Here is a 21,951-nt window from a genome sequence, read left to right as displayed (position 1 = left end):
ACACCATACACGCACAGACACACACGCACACACAGCAAGGACGCTAAACCTGCCACATCACGTCCCTTCACTAGCGGGCTGTAAAAACTTGCGTCCCAGACGAGATGGAGCTCGAGATGAGCTGACGTCACTTCAGCTCGAGCTGCCACAGCGCGCTCATTCGAGGTCATGTTCTCTAATAAAAGCGGGTCCCGTAAAATGATTAATTACAGAGTGGCACAGAATCAGAAATAAGGCCCCGGTCGAAGAAAGCCTCGTATTCATTAAGATGATACCATATCCAGTGACTGGATGTGACTGGCTTCTATTCTATTCTGGGGATGTGGACACCCTTGATAAATGTCCCTCTCTTCATAAGGCTTGTCTCGGTCGGCTAATGACTTGTCCGGAATGAACACTAAATTAATTGTGATCACAAAGCTACGCTTTGCAGCGTGCTCCGCTCATGTCTGTTCCCACTGGGCACAGACGTCACATCAACCTGTATTCCACGTTGGTTCAACGTAATAACATTGAAAACGACTTGGAAACAACGTTGATTCAACCAGAGTGCCCAGTGGGATATATGGAATGTCATCCGTTTTGCTAATTAAAAGTTAAACAGCACTGCGGTTCAGCAGTGATGGCATGCGCTCAGGAAGCCCGCTGATGGGCTTCTCCACACTCATTGGTAGCTTTAGGACCCCAGGGGAAGGCTGACAAACAGGGCTGCAGGGGCAGAGACAGTTTGCTGTCTGGGAGAGATGAAAACTCCACTAGTTTCTTAAGTCAGAGTCGTGGGAAAGATACAGTCATCTGGTGGCGGTGAACCGTAACGCACGGCGACGGGAGAGAAACTGCGCGGCCAGAGAAACTCGACCTGCACTCAACATTTTCATTCCTTGGGAGAACAGATACGTATCTCTATCGCTCTTTCTCGCCCCCTCCCTCCAACCTCTCTCATATACTTTCTAAGATACAGCGTCTGAATTCAGATGCGGTGCACTTCCAAGGCGAGCATCAGCATCACTACAGCGACTCTGGCTCGGATAAAATCGGAAGAGCGCGTTATCGTCCTCGGTTATTTTCGATTCATCTAGTTGATTAGACCCCCCCCCCACGCCCACCCCCCACACACACTCCCCATATCACCCCAATACATCAGTCGTCGGAATTATAGCTCTTCCCCTTGGCTTCCCCTTTCTTCAAACCGAACAGAATTGATGTGTATTTGCCGCATGAGGACGTCCAAGCATTGGAACTCAGTTGCTGGGGTGGCAGCAATTCAGCCTGCCGCTTGCTCCGCGCCGGAGACATGAATCTACCATAACGGAATTCGCGTTCCCTTTCAAAATCGGAGCAATCAAAACTGTTTGTTTGCCGCCTCATGGGGGTTACATTTCGTTTCTGCTGGTCAATAACTGTCGTCAAGTGAATAGCTGTTATCGTCATCGCTTCAATTCCAAACTGGAGGAGTCGTGATCAACGGGAATGAAATTGAGAAAATCGTCTGCGGGTTGGAGGACGGGGCTGAGTTTAGGTCGGGAACTACGAGTCTAGATATTAACAACTTTGTGCGCAAGACTTTCTCTTTCTATATGGACCGATCAACATCACTGGATATCGAGGCTCTGAAGGTAGGTAGACTACGTGCACACGAAAATGAGTGTGTATGTGTGTTTGTGTGTGTGTGTGTGTGTGTGTGTGTGTGTGTGTGTGGGGGGGGGGGGGGTGGAGGGAGTTTCCTTCGCTGTGTGGTGATGGGTGCCGCGGTGCCCGACGCTTGTTACACAAGCCAGTGCAGTTGTGTGGTGGAGAGTCAAAATTTGTGCGTGGGGTGCATCTCAATATGTGAGTTGTTGCAGCCATGGTGTTCTCTCTCAGCTGTGTGATACATTCCACTGTCCACATTGGGGATTTAGAATGCATTAAGGTTGAACCGTCTCGAACGTGTTGGGAGCTGCTCTGTTTTGCGGGGAATATGTGTAATGAGCTCTGTCTCTCTCTCTCTCTCTCTCTCTCTCTCTCTTTGTATCTATGCCTCTCTCTCTCTCTCTCTCTCTCTCTCTCTCTGTCTCTATGCCTCTGTCTCTATGCCTCTCTCTCTCTCTCTCTCTCTCTCTCTCTGTCTCTATGCCTCTCTCTCTGTCTCTATGCCTTTCTCTCTATGCCTCTGTCTCTCTCTGTCTCTCTCTCTCTGTCTCTCTCTCTCTATGCCTCTGTCTCTATGCCTCTTTCTCTCTGTCTCTCTGTCTCTCTCTCTCTATGCCTCTGTCTCTCTCTGTCTCTGTCTCTCTCTCTCTGTCTCTCTCTCTCTATGCCTCTGTCTCTATGCCACTCTCTCTCTGTCTCTCTCTCTCTATGCCTCTGTCTCTCTCTGTCTCTCCCTGTCTCTCTCTCTCTATGCCTCTGTCTCTATGCCTCTTTCTCTCTGTCTCTCTGTCTCTCTCTCTCTATGCCTCTGTCTCTCTCTGTGTTTCTGTCTCTCTCTGTGTCTCTCTCTCTGTGTGTGTCTCTATCTCTCTCTGTCTCTCTCTATGTCTCTGTCTCTCTCTCGCTGTGTGTGTCTCTCTCTGTGTCTCTCTGTGTGTCTCTCTCTCTCTGTGTCTGTCTCTCTCTGTATACCCCACTCACCACCTGCGTCCCCTCATGTTCAGTGTTCAATAATAGGATATCCTCTGGGAAGAGTTCCCTCTTGCTCATCGTCTTCATTTATAGGCGCCAAATATTAGGCTGTGTTGTAAAACATGGGGAGTGAAAACAAATCAAATCCGATTGCGTGCTATCAACATGTCCATGTTATGAAGGACAAGTGTGCTGTTGGAGTTGAAATGGTGCGTATGAGAACATATGGACCGAATGGTGCCCAGTTTGCGCGCCGATTTGTCAACATACGTGTCAAGTACAAATCTCTAAATCTCCATCAGAATTGGGATGCATGTGTAAACGCAACTTTTGCGACCCAGCACGCACTGTGATCACACTGACATGTAACCTAGCCCCTGCGTGCACACAGAATTCCAATACGCCGTTCGGTGGCCATTTGGTAGGGTATCGATCCGCGGCTGAAAAGAGACCCGGGACTATTTTGACGCCCCATTTAAATCAGGGAGCTGGAGCTATACCCAGGTCGGCCAGCTGTCTGGCGATTGGTTTCATTGATCGAACCGATGATTGCATAGATCAGACAATCGACGGGAATGAATACATTGTGTCTGGTTGTTGAAGTTTTGATGATGCTCTAATATTCCACATTAGTTAGTGCAGGTCCCTGACCAGTCCCATATGTTAGGCTAACGGTTGCAATCATTCTGACTACGTTTCCCGTTCATGAATGTTAATTGGAAGTTGACATGGATTGGTTTGTTTGATCTTTTAAGCCTCGAATTAGTATTGGTTGAATTTACAGGATAATGTTATGCATATTCGCGCATCACACGTGCCAAATGTTCCCATTTTGTCAAATGTATTTTAATCAAACAAATGTATTTATAAATCCCTTTTTACATCAGCCGATGTCACAAAGTGCTATACAGAAACCCAGCCTAAAACCCCGAACAGCAAGCAATGCAGATGTAGAAGCACCATTGGTGGGGAAAGGTCATCATTCCGATATCCATAGCTTGTTTATTTTTTTTAAAGTTAAAGATTTGGCAAATAGTTCAAAAGCAAGGCCTTAATGGCAAATCACTAATGTACACTTTAAAATAGAGTCCCATGGGATAATAAGCAATAAAGTATTTGGAAGTCATCCAAGAGGCAGTAAAAGAGGATGTGGCCCATGATGACATGCTGGCCTGGCAGTACTATTTCGCCACCATCCTCTGTGCCCATAGCTTCCTAAACTCGGTCTTTGGGACCCCGAGTGTTGCACATTTTGGTGTTTGCCCTAGCACTACACAGCTGGTTCAAATAATCATCAGGCTTTGATCATTTGAATCAGCTGTGTAGTGTTAGGGCAAGACCCAAAACGTGCACCACTCGGGGTCCCGAGGACCGAGTTTGGGAAACCCTGCCATAGCCTACCACAGTTGGCGAGGGTATTATACTGTAGCTAAAGATCTGCACAATCATAACCCTCAACCACTTATGTTGGCAAACTGAGCTTTGGTTTGACTAGCTAGTTAACCTCTCCCTCCCTCTCTTGATCTGTCCATCCCTCTCTTCTTCCCTGGAAGGATAAGGCTGCCATGAGACTAAGGCTGCATCCCAAATGGCACCCTGTTCCCTTTATGCCACTATATAGGGTATTGAGACGCACCCTAACCGTGGGTTGTTTTCTGGAGTAGTGGTCCCTAAACTTTAGTGCTAGATGACCTGCCTATTGTCGTTTTTTTTTTTTTTTTTTGTGACCCACCTGTTTTTCTAGCCCAGACCCAATGGCCTTGAGCTTGCCTATATGGAGGGGTCAACCACTTGACCATTTGAAAACACTCAATCTTGTAACCTGTATTCACAAAGTGTCTCGAAGTAGGTTCACTGATCTAGGATCAGGTCCACCCTTGTCTATTTAGTATAATCTAAAAGGCAAATCTGATCCTGGAACAGCACTTTACTCTGAGACGCTTTGTAAGTAAGGCCCCAGGGGGCCTGATATTGATTCTAAGCTGTATTCTATTATCAGTTAGATTCATTAGGGCATAGCACACACTAGGCCCGGCGAAGTCAGAACATTAGAACATTATTGAATTAGCATTAGCGTGTGTAATTAACGTGTCATGGGCTATTGTTTGGACGGAAGTGGCATACGCGGTAATTGATCCGAGGGAGGGGCAAAGAGGACTCTGAAAGAAGGCGTGGCTTGAAGAGTAGAGGAGATTATAAACTAAGCGAAAACCAAGCGAGCGGTGGCGGCATTTTAGCGGGGAGGGGAGTCATGGCGATATAGTCTAATTACAGTACCAATTCTGCTTAGCTTCTTATCCCCAGGCAAATGTGTCAGTTAAACTCAGAGTTGATAAGATTAGTCCCCGTCTCTCCTTCTTCATCTAAACTGCAAAGAAAGTGCAATTCAATTTACTGGAAAGCTTTCAGAGATGGATACCCCGGGAAGCAGAGCACTTCAAACAGAGAGTGTCCTGTTCCAAAGGAAATGGAAACGCTTGCTAATTAATCAGATCAGATTGAAACCAATGGGATATTTGAGTGATGTTGACTTTTACTCACAGCAGCATCATATATTGCCTGATTTTAGGATTGGTTATCTGAACTTGACCTTTGTGGGGTCACATTATAGTTGATAGAACGTCACTGGTCAATCCTCATCGTGATTGGCAGCTGCTGTGAAAGAGGGGTTAAGATGACGTCTAGGAAGTGGTGATGCGGCCAATCCAAACAGTATCCATCTGCGTTTACAGCGGGCTTAAATCTATTGTTTTTCCTACAGCTATAAAGTAGTTTGAGTAATATTTGCCTGTGTACTACTCTGTGTTGGTCTTTACATTGCCTGGGTCCTGACTCGAGTTCCATCTGACTAAGTCTTGCAGACTGACTCTGGGGGTGAGTCTGTCTCCTCCATCCATTCTATACTTAATTAACTGCGGCAGCGCCGAGTATCAAATGATTAATATATATTTGCAGAGGAGGAAACCGTTGTGTAGAACATTTCCCGCGGATAGCCTTCAGCGTGTGCTTGGGAACGGCAGGCAATTTGCCCGTGTTGTGTGTGTGCACAGGTGTCGAGACGTTAAACACCTGGCGACGGCAGGAAAAGGTTAACGCCGCACAAGGGGCTTTGTTCCGGATTACCGGATACAATTTCGACATAATGAACTAAGTGATGCAAAAGTTATTGAGGTATAAAATGTGGCATTACACTAGTACAGGCCCTGATGCATCCTACTGCTACGTTTTCCCTTTCTTTAGTTCTCCACTCCAAACCTGCTTGCTGGCTGCCTCCTCCTCTCTTATTACAGATGAAATGGAGAGAGGCTTTAATAGTTGTTTAATTTACACCATTAATCACCCTGTTATGATATTACTGCTCACATTATTACTGCAATCTTCCAAGAAGCGTTTTTATAATTGCTTCCATTGTTCTAGTAGGGGTGGCCATGGAAACGATGAGACTGCTTGCTTACTGTAGAGTTAGTAACTGGGCCCAGGAACAGTAGGAAGACCGAGGCAGTCTAAAGCAACGAGCATTTTTCATTTCCCATTCGGACAAATTCCGCAAACGAATCTCTCCTTCAGCCACGTGTTTGCCTGTATTTTACCCTCTATGTGGACTGACATTGGTTGTCTAGTGCCGTGACATAACCTGTCAAGGTGATGTACAGTTGAAGTCGGAAGTTTACATACACATTAGTCAAATACATTTAAACTCAGTTTTCCACAATTCCTGACATTTAATCCAAGTAAAAATTAGGATTAGGATCAGCACTTTATTTTAAGAATGTGAAATGTCAGAATAATAGTAGAGAGAATTATTTATTTCAGCTTTTATTTCTTTAATCACATTCCCAGTGGGTTAGAAGTTTACATACACTGAATTAGTATTTGGTAGCATCGCCTTTAAATTGTTTAACGTTTCGGGTAGCCTTCCACAAGTTTCCAACAATAAATTGGGTGAATTTTGGCCCATTCCTCCTAACAGAGCTGGTGTAACTGAGTTAGGTTTGTAGGCCTCCTTGCTCGCACACGATTTTTCAGTTCTGTCCACAAATTTTCTATTGGATTGAGGTCAGGACTTTGTTGTCCTTAAGCCATTTTGCCACAACTTTGGAAGTGTGCTTGGGGTCATTGTGCATTTGGAAGACCCATTTGTGACCAAGCTTTAACTTCCTGACTGATGTCTTGAGATGTTGCTTCAATATATCCACATAATTTTCCTACCTCATGATGCCATCTATTTTGTGAAGTGCACCAGGCCCTCCTGCAGCAAAGCACCCCCACAACAAAGCACCCCCCCCGTGCTTCACGGTTGGGTTGGTGTTCTTCGGCTTGCAAGCCTCCCCCTTTTTCCTCCAAACATAACGATGGTCATTATGGCCAAACAGTTCTATTTTTGCTTCATTAAATCAGAGGACATTTCTCCAAAAAGTACAATCTTTGTCCCCATGTGCAGTTGCAAACCGTAGTCTGCCTTTTTTTATGGCGGTTTTGGAGCAGTGGCTTCTTCCTTGCTGAGCGGCCTTTCAGGTTATGATGATATAGGACTCGTTTTACTGTGGATATAGATACTTTTGTACCTGTTTCCTCCAGCATCTTCACAAGGTCCTTTTCTGTTGTTCTGAGATTGATTTGCACTTTTCAAACGAAAGGAGACAGTGGTTGAAAAACAAGTTTCAATGACTCCAACATAAGTGTATGTAAACTTCCGACTACAACTGTATAGTCCGGTTGATAAAGCCTTACATGGGTCTGGCGATCTTCCGGCTATGACCTAGGGAGTTGAGCGAGCGACGTGCATCCTCTTGAGACGGCCATACTTACCGGCTAATAGAGAGTGATGGTTGATCCTAGCAGCAGTCAGTCAAGCTGCAGGAGGCCCCGGGGGCCTTGGTGGGTAAACACTTAGGTTCACACACTACAAACACTGAAGCTAAGCCATGCATAAGGGAGCACATGTTGAACTCTGCTCCCTCCCTCCTCCCCGCGGTTCCGCCGCTCTGACAAGTTAATAACAGTCAGATCTCAGGCCCGGCTGTGGCTGAGGAGCATAGGGGGACTGGCAACTGCGCTCCCACTCAAGGGCGCTACTGACACCTCATCATGAGACAAATGGAGCGGGATTGGCGGTGAGGGGGCGAGGCGACCCGCGCTGGCGTAAAGTAAGGAGTGCGGCGGCTCGAGAATGACGGACGAGTCGGGGTGATTGAAAGAGTGAAGGGAGAAGAGGGCCTCTCCTGCCTCACACTTTTCTCTAGGTTTTTGGAGTGAGACGATGCGGGGACAGAGAGGGGATGTGACATGCCTCAGAGCAACTAAGGGATGATGGAGTGACTGACAGTGCAGCCACTTAGTCAGGGTCAGGATCATGGTTGGGGATGAGACTTGACCAAGACAAAGTAAACCTTGTCTGAGCCAGAACGGCCCATAGGGCAGGAACTTATCTCATCTTTTTGTAGAGGGAGGATTTGTATTGGCATTTGTTAGTATCCCCACACTCCTCCTTGGGTCCAAAACGATTACATCACAACAAAACAGCTTACATCATAAATAACACAATACATCATACAATAATTATTACATCATTATTCAATCATTACACATTTAGAATACAAAATGTACAATACAATACAATAATATTACAATGTTTTTTATTGGACAAGTTTAGGTAGTCCCTCCCGTTTCAGTACACTTTCTTCCATTTGGTTCCTAATGAATGTGACCCATGTCCAGACAAAACCAGGTTCAGAGACAGGTCTGGTGGTCTGGATCAGGGATATCGTTCAGTAAAAAAATAACAATGTGAGGGGGCCATTCGTTTTTTTCACTTCTGCTTAAATAAATTCACATCTTCATCGATTCAATCAGCCCAACTATGTTTACTGTCATACCAAATCCAATATCACTGGAGACTCATTAAAAGACAAATTGTGTTTTTGCATAATTGCATATAATTTCCGGAGGTTGGTTTTTGATTGAACGTGACCTTAGATCCAACCTAATCAAGGCTCCTAAAGTCCCTCTGTACTGAAGCATCAGGGAGGAAATGTCAAAGCACATTGGTCTGGCTAACATCCAAGTACTCAGTGAGGATGTCTGGTCTCCCCGTCCACCCCCCGTCCACTCCCCTCCCTCCCACAACATAGTCTGTTTACGCCGACCTGGGTCTATTATTTTCATGTGGATGTGATTCAGACGTTGACTTTCTGAGCTGTCTTGGCTGTGTTTGTGTGGCCATGTTTGATGTGCTTTGTTGTCCTTTGCGTTGTACGTTTCACACCTCCGTGATTCTGCCGCTCGTCGCCTCACCAATGTCCTGAGAATATTCCAGCGACTTGAAAAGGGACTTTATTTGTTTGCCTGTTTGCGCTGATATTCAAATATTCCCGACAGACTTTGAAAGCTCTTTGTCAACCAATGTCAAGGCGGTGTGACAAAAAAATTGCGTTGTCAGAAATGACAGACATCGCTAAAGAAAAAACAAATAGATGAAAACCAAAACTTGTTTCCGTTTATTATTTCATTTGTTACACTTTTTCCCCCAGACCTGCTTCTCCATTGTAGACTTATGAAGGTCACGAAGAAAAAATACATATTTTTTTCCCCTAAAGAATTTGAAATCGTCTTTTGAATCAGTCCCTTTATTGGATAACAATAATGGTTTTGTGTAGTGGTTGGAAGGACATTGACGACAATTGTTGCTACCAACTCCACATACAGTTTAGTCTTTCCTGAGCATGTTACCTGGGCAGGAAAACTCCAGGCCCCAGTTATAGCTAGGACCAGTTATTGGTAGGACCAGATCAAGGGGCATGTGTGTGAGTGTGTGTGTGTGAGTGTGTGTGTGAGAGTGTGTGTGTGTGTGTGTGTGAGTGTGTGTGAGTGTGTGTGTGTGTGTGTGTGTGTGTGTGTGTGTGTGTGTGTGTGTGTGTGTGTGTGTGTGTGTGTGTGTGTGTGTGTGTGTGAGAGCACAACTGACCAACCTCTGTTCATAGACAACATTTACGCATTCTCCTCTCCAGTCCCCCACCACCCATGAGCCATAATTACTTTAAACCGATCTCAACGTTATCTCTCAAAAAGCCAAGTTTTCCTATTGGACAATAAGAAGGAAGGAAAGAATAGGGTAATATTCATATCTGTAAACATACTGAATTATAATTGGATGCATTTTACCATATCATACTGTGCTATGATTGGTTAAGACCCCCCAGAGGGTTAGGTCATGGTCAGTTGATCATGGTTGGAGATAAGTGAACATGCCAGTTGTAGCTAGCTAATAAAGAGCTACGTTAAGAAATATCCTGTAGTACTGCATTTTATTATTTTGTACAAAGCGTACAAAACAAGACATGGTGTCAGAGTAAAAGGTCTTAAAAGATGGATTTTTCTGGAGTTCCTTCACCTCGAATGGACTGGGAGTCTACAAACTTACCCGATGCATGGCGTAAGTACAAACAGCACGTGGAGCTGATGTTCACGGGTCCTCTGAAGGAAAGAGAAGAAGAGGAAAAGTGCAGCTACCTGCTCCTCTGGATCGGTGAAAAAGGGAGAGATATTTACAACACATGGACACTTACCGAGGCTGAATCAAAGGTACTGAAAACATACTACGATCGTTTTGAAGCATATGTTGTGCCGAAGACCAATAGGATTTTCGCTAGGTACAAATCACAGTCTTGTGAAAGACTGTGATTATGCAAACAAGGATGAGATGGTCAGGAACCGTATTGTATTTGGAATACACTCACCGCGAGTGAGAGAGAAACTTTTGAATGTTGGGTCTGAGCTAATGCTGGACAAAGCTATCGACATAGCCAGATCTCACGAGCTAGCACAGGCGCAGATGAAAACCATTTCGCGCCGCAGCACGAGCGCATCACGTGAACAAGCAGTGCACGCGGTCAGGCAGACATCAAAGCACACCTCCGGTGCACAGAGAGCGCGTTTTAGAACGGAGAGAGACATAACTCCAAACAGAGCGACACAGACTCAAAACGCCCCAAAACATGTGGATATTGTGGATACAAAGTGCATGGCGAACAAGGAAATTGCCCAGCTAAAGGCAAACAGTGTACTAAATGTGGTAAATGGAATCACTTTGCAAAAGTGTGCAGAGCTTACCGTGGAAAAACAGTACACACAGGGAGTGAAGATAATGTCAATCAAAGAGTCAAAAGCTGATGAACTGTTTATTGATTCAGTGACACAGAAAAGTCAAACATCAGAGACAGAGCAAGCCTTTGCTGACATTGAGGTAGGAACACAAGGCACAGAGCTAAAGTTCAAACTAGACACTGGTGCACAAGTAAACATTATTCCTCTGAATAAGTACCGCAGCTTGAGATCTGAGTGCGAGCTACAGCCCACCATGCGCAGACTGACTGGTTATGGTGGTGAACAGCTCCCAGTAAAAGGCACATGCACTTTCAAATGCAAATACAAGGAAAGTGACATGATGTTGGACTTTTACGTTGTTGACACTAGAGCACCTGCAGTGATAGGTCTTAAAGCATGTTTAGACATGGACCTCATCAAGCTAGTTTTATCAGTGACAGCACCAGTAGAGACAGAAAATGTACTGGAGGAGTTTGCTGATGTTTTTACAGGAATAGGATTATTCCCAGGAGAATGTACCATTCACCTTCACCCAGACGCAACCCCTGTGGTCTACCCACTGTAAAAGGAATTTAATATCTTTGATGATAATAATCAATAATCAATTCGCCTTGACTAATGCCCAAGGTTTGTAAGACAATGGGTTAAAATAATTAGGCAAGGACTCAGCTTTCTGCAAAAGGTATCTGTAGCTTTATTCAGAGAACGTTCTCTGAATAAAGCTACAGATACCTTTTGCAGAAAGCTGAGTCCTTGCCTAATTATTTTAACCCATTGTCTTACAAACCTTGGGCATTAGTCAAGGCGAATTGATTATTGATTATTATCATCAAAGATATTAAATTCCTTTTACACCCACCGAGAAAGATTCCCCTTGCTCTCCGTGCCCGTCTGAAGAAAGAGTTGGAGAGCATGGAGCAATCTGACATTGTCACCAAGGTTACAGAACTGACTGACTGGGTAAACGCGTTAGTGGTGGTGGAGAAACCACGCACAGGCAAGCTCCGAGTATGTCTTGACCCAAGAGACTTGAACAAGGCTATCAAACGCACCCATTACCCTTTACCGACGCTAGATGGCATCACACGCAAGCTAGCGGGAGCACACTACTTCAGTGTCATGGACGCTAGATCAGGCTACTGGGCTATCAAGCTCACAGAAGTGTCATCTAAGCTCACAACTTTCAACACACCGTTTGGACGCTACAGGTTCTGTCGCCTGCCTTTTGGGATTATCTCAGCCCAAGACGAGTTTCAGTGAAAGATCGACGAAGTGTACGAAGGCCTCGACGGAGTTGTGGCAATTGTGGACGACATCCTTGTCTATGGTCGAACCAAAGAGGAGCACGACCAAAACCTCCGCGCGATGCTGCAAAGGTCCCGCGAGAGAGGAGTCCGACTCAACCCCGAGAAGAGCACAGTCGGCGCTAAAGAGGTCAGCTACTTCGGACATCTTCTCACTGCGAATGGAATCAAGCCAGATCCACAGAAGATCTCAGCCATAAAAGAAATGGAGCCACCAAAGAACCGTGCAGCGCTGGAAACAGTGCTTGGCATGGTCAACTACTTAGCCAAGTTCGCACCCAGCCTCTCCAATGCTAATGCACCCCTGCGTCAACTGCTAAAGCAGTTCAGTGAGTTTCTCTGGGACAAGCAACACGACATTACTTTCCAGAATGTGAAAGACTTGATCACGAGAGAACCAGGGACCAATCCTTGCCTACTACGACCCCAACAAAGAGCTCAGACTCCAAGTGGACGCGTCGAAATATGGACTAGGTGCAGTGCTACTGCAAGAAGGAAAGCCCATCGGCTATGCTTCCAAATCTCTCACAGACTGTGAAATCAACTACGCTCAAATTGAAAAGGAACTCTACGCCATTCTGTTCGGATGTAAACGTTTCCATCAGCACGTATATGGACGACAAGTCATTGTGGAATCCGACCACAAGCCCCTTGAGTCAATCATGAGGAAACCACTAGCCGCAGCCCCGCCAAGGCTACAGAGAATGATCCTTCAACTACAAAAATACGACTTCACAATCACTCACCGTCCAGGCAAAGACATCCCTGTCGCAGACACACTCTCCAGGAAGTTTCTTACCTACAAGGACAGCAGCCTCAGTGAGGGCATGGACATGCAAGTGCACACTGTGTACAGCAACTTACCAGTTAGTGACACAAAACTGAAGGACATCCAAGCAGAAACAGACAAGGACACAACTCACACAGCTGAGGAAAGTCATACAGGATGGATGGCCTGAGGAGAGGAGAAAATGCCCTCAGAGCGTCTTAGAATTCTGGAACCATCGTGATGAACTATCACAGATCAACGGAATCATTTTCAAAGGAGAGAAAATCATTATTCCTACCAGTCTCAGAGAAGAGATTTTCACAAAGATCCATGCTGGACACATGGGCATGGAAAAGTGCAAACAAAGAGCACGGGACATTTTGTTTTGACCCGGAATGTGCAAACAAATAGAGAACATTGTTGGTAGATGCGCCATCTGTCTTCAACGACACCCCTCAAACACCAAAGAGCCAATGTTACCACACTGTATCCCAGACCGACACTGGCAGGCCGTGGCAACCGATCTGTTCACCTGGAACAATGAGGACTACATCGTAACAGTGGACTACTACAGCAGATACTTCGAACTCGACAAGCTTCACAGCACCACATCTGCAGCTGTGATACACAAGCTGAAAGCAGCCTTTGCCAGGCATGGCATTGTAGAGATTTTAATATCTGACAATGGGCCCTGTTACAAATCAAATGAGTTTGAATCCTTCACAAAAGCATGGCAGTTTACACATGTCACCACAAGCCCACATTAGCCTCAAAGTAATGGCCTTGCTGAAAAATCTGTGCAGATTGCTAAATCACTCGTGGAGAAAGCAAAAGCAGACAAGAGAGACCCCTACCTCAGTCTCCTTGAATACCGCAACACTCCAGTTGACAACTTCAAATCACCAGCCCAGCTGTTGATGAGCCGCAGACTTTGCTCAACCCTTCCCAGCACCAACCAGCAGCTGCAACCTGAGGTCGTCAGCTACAAGAAAATGCATGGAAAACGTGCACAGAGACAACAACAACAAAAGCGATACTACGACAGGTCAGCTGGAACACTGCCACCACTGATCGACGGAGAGTCAGTTAGAATCCAGGAGCATGGCCTCTGGAAGCCAGCAGTCGTCATCCAGCCAGCTGACACTGAACGTTCATATCACGTCCGCACCGCAGAAGGAGCGGTGTCCCGCCGCAATCGTCGTCACTTACTGAACACAAAAGAACAACACACTGATGAGATGAACTGTTCCCCTGAAAGAGAACGTGATGGACTAAACACACACACAGCACAACATACACCATACTTACCTGCAACACCACAAGAACTGTTGACTGACACAGAAGCATGCTCAACATCATATCGCACAAGGTCAGGAAGAGAGGTCAAGCCCAGAGCTGTCCTAGACCTGTGAAATGTCAAAGGGTGTAGGCGGATCGCTGCCCTAAAAGAGTTACAGACTGTAAACTTGTTATTGAAAGTTCACTTGAAATGCTTTGGTATTGTATTTGTTTGAAATGTTAAGATGTCATTTCTACAGTGAAAGCTGAGTTGCTGAGAATCCCTTGTTCGAAAAGTAACAGTATGTTGGATCATTGTTTCAGAGTCTATGTTGATTCAGTTGGTGTGTTATGCAATATAAATGGTTACTTACCTTGAGTTCAAACTACAGAGCATGTATTCAAAAGAAACACTTAGAATATGTAAAACATTTTTCTTTTGTTTTAAAAGAAGGGGGATGTAATATTCATATGTGTAAACATACTGAATTATAATTGGATGTACTGTATTTTACCGCCGTATCATACTGTGCTATGTTAAGACCCCCCAGAGGGTTAGGTCATGGCCAGTTGATCATGGTTGGAGATAAGTGAACATGCCAGTTGTAGCTAGCTAATAAAGAGCTACGTTAAGAAATATCCTGTAGTATTGCATTTTATTATTTTGTACAAAGCGTGCAAAACAAGACAAATAGAGACTATTTTTCTAAAAGAACAGTGTAATAGATATTTTATTGGTCGTTGTGAAGGGCAGCGCTGCTCAGCTCGGCTCGACATAGCTGCAGAAATAGTTTTATCTTCTTCCCCATTCAGCCTATTGATTCTCTCCACCAACATGAAAGGCATTGTCCTGTTTCTGGTGGTTTGATGTTTCTGTTCTGCATAGCTCTGTATCTGTATGCCTCTGTATCTAAACCCCAGCAACACGGACATATTCTGTAACGCTGCATTACATTTCCCCTCAGTAGGAACGGCACAAATTCTATGGGCTGGTTTTCCTGGACTCAGATTATTGTGATTAAACTTGGTCCTGGACTAAACATGAATCCAAATGGAAAATCTCCATTGAAAATGCATGACTAATGTTAATCTGGGTCCAGGAAACCGGCTTTGTAGGTTCACTGGGTTTTCGTCCAATGGTGTATCCGTTCCATCTGGCGGCGTTGGTATGTTGGAACGGTTCCGTTCAGGGGTATGTCTGTTCCGTTCTATTTCTAGTTACTTGATGCAGTACATTAGGTTTTAATGACCTCGTAAGCCCTGGATAACTCCGTTAGATAAACGCAGCGGATACGGAGATAACATTCCGTTATGATTTATTCACAAAGTGGCATGCAGTCATTCGTAGTGCTTCACTTCAGTGTAGCTCAGCTCGTCCTCTCACTTCTCGCCCGTTCTCTGCACCCACTGCCAGTCAAGGTGACTTACAGAAAGCTCCTCACGAGGAGATAAAATGGTTGCCATTTATCCAGGCGCATGCCATTATAGCCAGGGTCTGAGCTGCATTAGGCAGATTCTTCTCAAGGGCATTATAACAGCAGCGGTGACAGTTACATCCGCGAGGGAGCGCAACATATCCACAACAACGATAGCTACTACTCTCAGCAACTGTTACGGTGCTAGCCAGAGAGACATTTTATCCCTCGGGCTGAGCTTCAAGAACTGTTCCAACACCATGGAGGTAGTTCCTCCTGGATCAAACTGCAACCCGTTAGAAAGCAATGATGCCTTATTTATTCTAGTAAACACACCAGGGTGCATATCTATTGGTAAAGTGGGATCATCATTCAACATATGACTGTGAGCACTGAGAGGGACATGGAGCGAGAGATGTGATGGAGGGAGATTGAAGATGGAAAGTGAGAGAGAGATTGGCGATGGAGGGAGAGAATGAGAGAGAGAGAGAGGAGGGTTTACATGAGCGAGGGAATGAGATGGGTTGATGGAGGGAGAGTGGATGAGAGAGGGAGGAAGGATAGCGTTGCATCAGCCTGGGTATTGTCAGCAGTCACACTTGTCAGCAGTGCTCTGATCTCATCTGGCTGATTACCTCTGTGCCATTGCCTTTGAAGCCTGGAGAGACAGACAGACGGCTGCTTTCCTACCACACTTTCCTGTCATCCTCCAATCCGTCATGTATTTTTTATTTTGGCACAGTGTTCACATCACGTCCAGGCCCTCTCCCTTCTGGGTAGCACAGGTCGACGCTACACGGGTCTGATTGGGGACTGCGTGTGGGGAGGGAGAGGAGGGAGAGGAGAGACAGAGGCCAGTGTGAGGAAGATGCTTGTCTCAGACAGTCAGTGTGTCCAGGATCAGTAGCGGTGTCTGAAATGGGCCATTGTCAATAGTAGTACATAGGGTGGTATTTCAGACACAACCAGTGTGTCTCAGTAGTCCAACAGGGTTCTAATCCTCATCACAGTGGTCTGGTCCAGTCCACTGATTGTCTCTCTCTGTTAGTCATTACGCCTGATACACACTCACAGCCCCGATCCACACACCTGACCTGCCCGGCTTAGTGATTACAGGAACACTGCCTCAGACAACCCTGGTGATGCTGCAGTAGAGCACAGGTAATGTGATGGAGAGAGAGGGAGAGAAGGGAGGGAGGGAGAGTGGGGAGGGAGAGTGGGGGAGGAGAGAAGAGAGGGAGAGAAGGGAGGGAGAGTGGGGAGGGAAAGAATACAGTATGTTGGTTGGTGAGAGAGGCAGGAGAGGTGAGTGAAAGACGGAGAGAGAGATAGAATATGTGGGAAGAAAAAGTGAGTGTGAAAATGAGAGGAGGGAGCAGGAATGTCAGATGGTAAGAGGGGAAGGAGGTAAGAAGTGAGGGAAAGAGGGGGAGAGAGGGAGGGAGAGAAGGCATCGGCCCAGCATTGTTGCCTGTGTGTAGAGGCAGGCAGCCAAAAAAAAGCAGTGTCACCCTGTTGCTTAGAGACAGATGGTCCCCCCACCCGCATGGGGTGAAACGGGGGCCAGGGAGGAAGGGGGAGAGAAGGAGTGGGGAGAGCACCTTGGGGAGGAGAGGGGAGGGCATTGTGGGATAGGCAGGGGTGTAAGGGGCAGGGTGGAGAGAAGGGAGGGAGGAAGGAGGAGTGGGGAGAGCACCTTGGGGAGGAGAGGGGAGGGCATTGTGGGATAGGCAGGGGTGTAAGGGGCAGGTTGGAGAGAGGGGAGGGAGGAAGGAGGAGTGGGGAGAGCACCTTGGGGAGGAGAGGGGAGGGCATTGTGGGATAGGCAGGGGTGTAAGGGGCAGGGTGGAGAGAGGGGAGGGAGGAAGGAGGAGTGGGGAGAGCACCTTGGGGAGGAGAGGGGAGGGCATTGTGGAATAGGCAGGGGGAGATGTTTATTTATTTTCCATTTTCTACTTGAACTATTTGCACATCGTTACAACACTGTATATAGACATAATATGACATTTGAAATGTCTTTATTCTTTTGGAACTTATGAGAGCGTAATGTTTACTGTTCATTTTTTATTGTTCATTTCACTTTTGTTTATCTATTTCACTTGCTTTGACAATGTAAACATACAGTGCATTTGGAAAGTATTCAGGCCTTATTCTAAAATGGATTAAATTGCTTTTTTCCCTCATCTATCTACACATAATACCCCATAATGACAAAGCAGAAACATGTATTTATGTATTTTTTCTAAAAATTAAAAAATTAAAATGATTACAGCCTCGAGTCTTCTTAGGTATGATGCTAAAAGCTTGGCAAAACTGCATTTGGGGAGTTTCTCACATTCTCTGCAGATCCTCTCAAGCTCTTCAGGTTGGATTGGGAGGGTCGCTTCACAGGTCTCTCCAGAGACGTTCGATCGGGTCCAGCTCTGGCTGGGCCACTCAAGGACATTCAGAGACGTGTCCCCTAAGCCACTCCTGCGGTGCCTTGGCTGTGTGCTTAGGGTCGTTCTCCTGTTGGAAGGTGAACCTTCGCCCCAGCCACCATGCTTCACCGTAGGGATGGTGAAGGTTTCCTCCAGACGTGATGCTAAAGCCCTTTGAATTGAATTGAATTGATTCTAATTGATGGAAAGGGACGGGGGGGGAGAAGAACACCAAGCCAAGGGACACACCCTATAATGGAGATAGAGGAGGAGGAGGAGTGAAGAAGCTGGAGAGAGGGGAGGGCTGTGGGGGATAGGTAGGGGTGAAGACCCTCTAGAGAGAGAGAGAATGTCATCATTACCATAGGGGTATATTCTCTGGGGACAGTGGGTTATAGTGGGTCACAGCTGGGGACAGTGGGTTATAGTGGGTCACAGCTGGGGACAGTGGGTTATAGTGGGTCACAGCTGGGGACAGTGGGTTATAGTGGGTCACAGCTGGGGACAGTGGGTTATAGTGGGTCACAGCTGGGGACAGTGGGTTATAGTGGGTCACAGCTGGGGACAGTGGGTTATAGTGGGTCACAGCTGGGGACAGTGGGTTATAGTGGGTCACAGCTGGGGAATTCTGTTGACGGAAAAGACAAAACAGTGTAGGATTGTGTAAAGAGATGTTTGAACGCGCCAAAGCGAAAGTCAAGTATGCAGGTACTGCAAGGAGACAGTATCATAACGGATCTATTTGGCTGAAATCTTGTGCAAATCGTAACTTCATCTGTCTTTGGATGGTTGACTACAGTAATCGGTAGTACAGTGCTGGAACAAGCAAGTGCCATTAAGTAGTGTGATTATGTTGCTTTTCAAACATGAGGTTGAAAATCCTTGAGGATATAGATTCTAGATCCAGCCCCGACATGACTGTGTTGATTTCCTTTCTCCTGTCTCGTCCATGTTGTTTGCAGTAGATGCTTCTCTTGTGTAGTGTACTTACCTCTCTTGCGCCTCCTTCCCCTCTCTCCTGGCTCTGCGGACGTCTGTGGTAGTCTGGGGGTGGAGAGGAGGAGCAGAGAGGGTTCGTGATTGGGAGATGATCTACACGGCCCTGTTCTGGGAAGGCTGCCTACTTAAACCCACTATTTCACATAGCGTTCATTTACCTCAGACAGATGATATTCTGGCTGCATGTAAATATGTCATCTGGCTGCTGTAGCGAGACCGCTAGGTTAGCACCCCCCTCTCTGTCTGGTCCTGGGTCCCTCTCTCTCTCTCTCTCTCTCTCTCTCTCTGTACCACTTTCCCTGTCTCACTCTCTCTCTCTCTGTACCACTTTCCCTGTCTCACTCTCTCGCTCTCTGTACAACTTTCCCTGTCTCACTCTCTCCCCCTCCTTTTCTCTCCCTCTCAGGTGAACGGGTGGCGATGTCGCAGCATCCCCTGATATAACTCCATCATGCTTACACACACACACACACACACACACACACACACACACACACACACACACACACACACACACACACACACACACACACACACACACACACACACACACACACACACAGGCACAGTCGCGACAGTCATAAACCACGGTGCTCCCTTTGCCAAGGTTCTCTCTCTTTCCCCAGTTCATTAGTCTGTGACCTTGGCTGCTTGAAATCCCTAAATGTCTCCCTCTTTCTATTTTATCCTCTCTTTCTTTCTTCCAGCCCTCCTTTCATCGCCCGCTACCCATTTTAAAATCACATTCGAGAAAAGAGGCGAGACTTTGATCCAAAGGGTTGTTTTTGAAATCACGCTATGTCAGGGAATCATCGCGATGACTGATTCTTCAAGACACCTTAGCACATCTCTCTCTCTTTCTCTCTCTTTCTCTCTCTCTCTCTTTCTCTCTCTCGCCAGCATTTTGAGGGAGATTCAAAGATTTGCCTGAGTTTAAAAAAAATATTTATTTCTTTCTCTCTCTCTCTCTCTCTCTCTCTCTCTGTCTCTCCCCCTCACAGTCTGTCAAGGTCTCTCTCCATTCTCTCCCTTCATCCTCCCTCTGTTCCCATCCTTCACCTATTATTCTCTCTCTACCACCCTGGTTTCATTCAGTGTTAAATTAAGGATGCCTCAAGTGTTTTCTCTCGCTCTCATCATTTCGTGCAGTGATAGGTTGATGGATTGACAGGTGGATGGATTGATAGTTGGATGGATTCATAGCTTGACGGATTGATAGGTGGATGGATTGATAGCTTGATGGATTGATAGGTGGATGGATTGATAGGTGGATGGATTGATAGCTTGATGGATTGATAGGTGGATGGATTGATAGGTGGATGGATTGATAGGTGGATGGATTGACAGGTGGATGGATTGACAGGTCTCAGTGAAATTGCTGATGGGTGGTTGCTGATGACCCTTGCAAATGCATACCCAGATCAGAGCACAAGCCCTGTCTCTCTCTCTCCCCTCCCTCCCTCTCTCTCTCCTCCTCCTCCTCCTCCCCTTCTCTCTCCTCCTCCCTCTCGCTCCTCCTCCTCCCTCTCTCTCTCTCTCTCTTCTTCTCCTTTTCTTTCTGCATAGCCACTAAACCAGTGGTTGAGAATGAGAGTGCTGTTTCTGTCTCTGAGCCCTCCCTCCCTCCCCTTCACCCTTACTCTCCTCCTCCTCCTCCTTTTCCACCTCTTCAGTCTAATTAACATGCTGCTCTGCCAGAGGCTGTCCCCCAAATGGAAACCTACTCCCTTTATAGTTCACTACTTGTGATCAGGGCCCATAGGGCTGGTCAAAGGTAGTGCACTATGTGGCTAATAAGGTACCATTTGGGACACATCCAGAGAGTAGCACTGACCTCAACTTAAGCAGTGACTCAAAATAGAATCCAAGTAGTGCCTTTGCTGCTGTTCGATGACCGCCCCGAGCAGGCGCTGCTTCCCACATTCTCTCTTTCTCTCCCTATATGGCTTTCTCTTGTCTTCTCCACTCTCTCTCACTCTCTCTCTCTCTCTCTCTCTCTCTCTCTCTCTCTCTCTCTCTCTCTCTCTCTCTCTCTCTCTCCCTCTCTCTCTCTCTCTCTCTCTCTCTCTCTCTCTCGGGAGTTGTTGGTGTGCGGGTTGTGAGAGGGTTTTCTGTTCTTATTTCTCTATATCATTTTTCAATAATGCATCAACAGGCTGGTTGAATCAGGCATTGGCTGTGTTTCTGAAAGAGGAGTGCCTCGTCAACAGGCTGGTTGAATAAAGCATTGGCTGTGTTTCTGAAAGAGGAGTGCCTCGTCAACAGGCTGGTTGAATCAGGCATTGGCTGTGTTTCTGAAAGAGGAGTGCCTCGTCAACAGGCTGGTTGAATCAGGCATTGGCTGTGTTTCTGAAAGAGGAGTGCCTCGTCAACAGGCTGGTTGAATCAGGCATTGGCTGTGTTTCTGAAAGAGGAGTGCCTCGTCAACAGGCTGGTTGAATCAGGCATTGGCTGTGTTTCTGAAAGAGGAGTGCCTCGTCAACAGGCTGGTTGAATAAAGCATTGGCTGTGTTTCTGAAAGAGGAGTGCCTCGTCAACAGGCTGGTTGAATCAGGCATTGGCTGTGTTTCTGAAAGAGGAGTGCCTCGTCAACAGGCTGGTTGAATCAGGCATTGGCTGTGTTTCTGAAAGAGGAGTGCCTCGTCAACAGGCTGGTTGAATCAGGCATTGGCTGTGTTTCTGAAAGAGGAGTGCCTCGTCAACAGGCTGGTTGAATCAGGCATTGGCTGTGTTTCTGAAAGAGGAGTGCCTCGTCAACAGGCTGGTTGAATAAAGCATTGGCTGTGTTTCTGAAAGAGGAGTGCCTCGTCAACAGGCTGGTTGAATCAGGCATTGGCTGTGTTTCTGAAAGAGGAGTGCCTCGTCAACAGGCTGGTTGAATCAGGCATTGGCTGTGTTTCTGAAAGAGGAGTGCCTCGTCAACAGGCTGGTTGAATCAGGCATTGGCTGTGTTTCTGAAAGAGGAGTGCCTCGTCAACAGGCTGGTTGAATAAAGCATTGGCTGTGTTTCTGAAAGAGTAGTGCCTCGTCAACAGGCTGGTTGAGACACATGTCACTCT

The 21,951-nt window shown here is 46.4% G+C and overlaps 1 protein-coding gene across 2 annotated transcripts in view; it reads left to right on the top strand.

Annotated features, from left to right (window-relative positions):
- Positions 1-1,100: 1,100 nt before the first annotated feature.
- LOC115202333 (zeta-sarcoglycan) overlaps positions 1,101-21,951 on the top strand; it is a 329,855-nt gene continuing 309,004 nt past the window's right edge. The window contains exon 1 of one of the 2 annotated variants that reach the window (XM_029766420.1): positions 1,101-1,616. Coding sequence is in view for 1 of the 2 variants with exons in the window: in XM_029766418.1 (XP_029622278.1) it covers positions 1,578-1,616 (39 nt within the window). In the remaining variant the exon portion in view is untranslated. The remainder of the gene's footprint in view (positions 1,617-21,951) is intronic. The other variant, XM_029766418.1, reaches the window with a different exon arrangement.

Source organism: Salmo trutta, chromosome 11 (assembly GCF_901001165.1).
Source record: "Salmo trutta chromosome 11, fSalTru1.1, whole genome shotgun sequence".
NCBI lineage: Eukaryota > Metazoa > Chordata > Actinopteri > Salmoniformes > Salmonidae > Salmo > Salmo trutta.
This window is presented reverse-complemented; position numbering and strand designations above follow the sequence as displayed.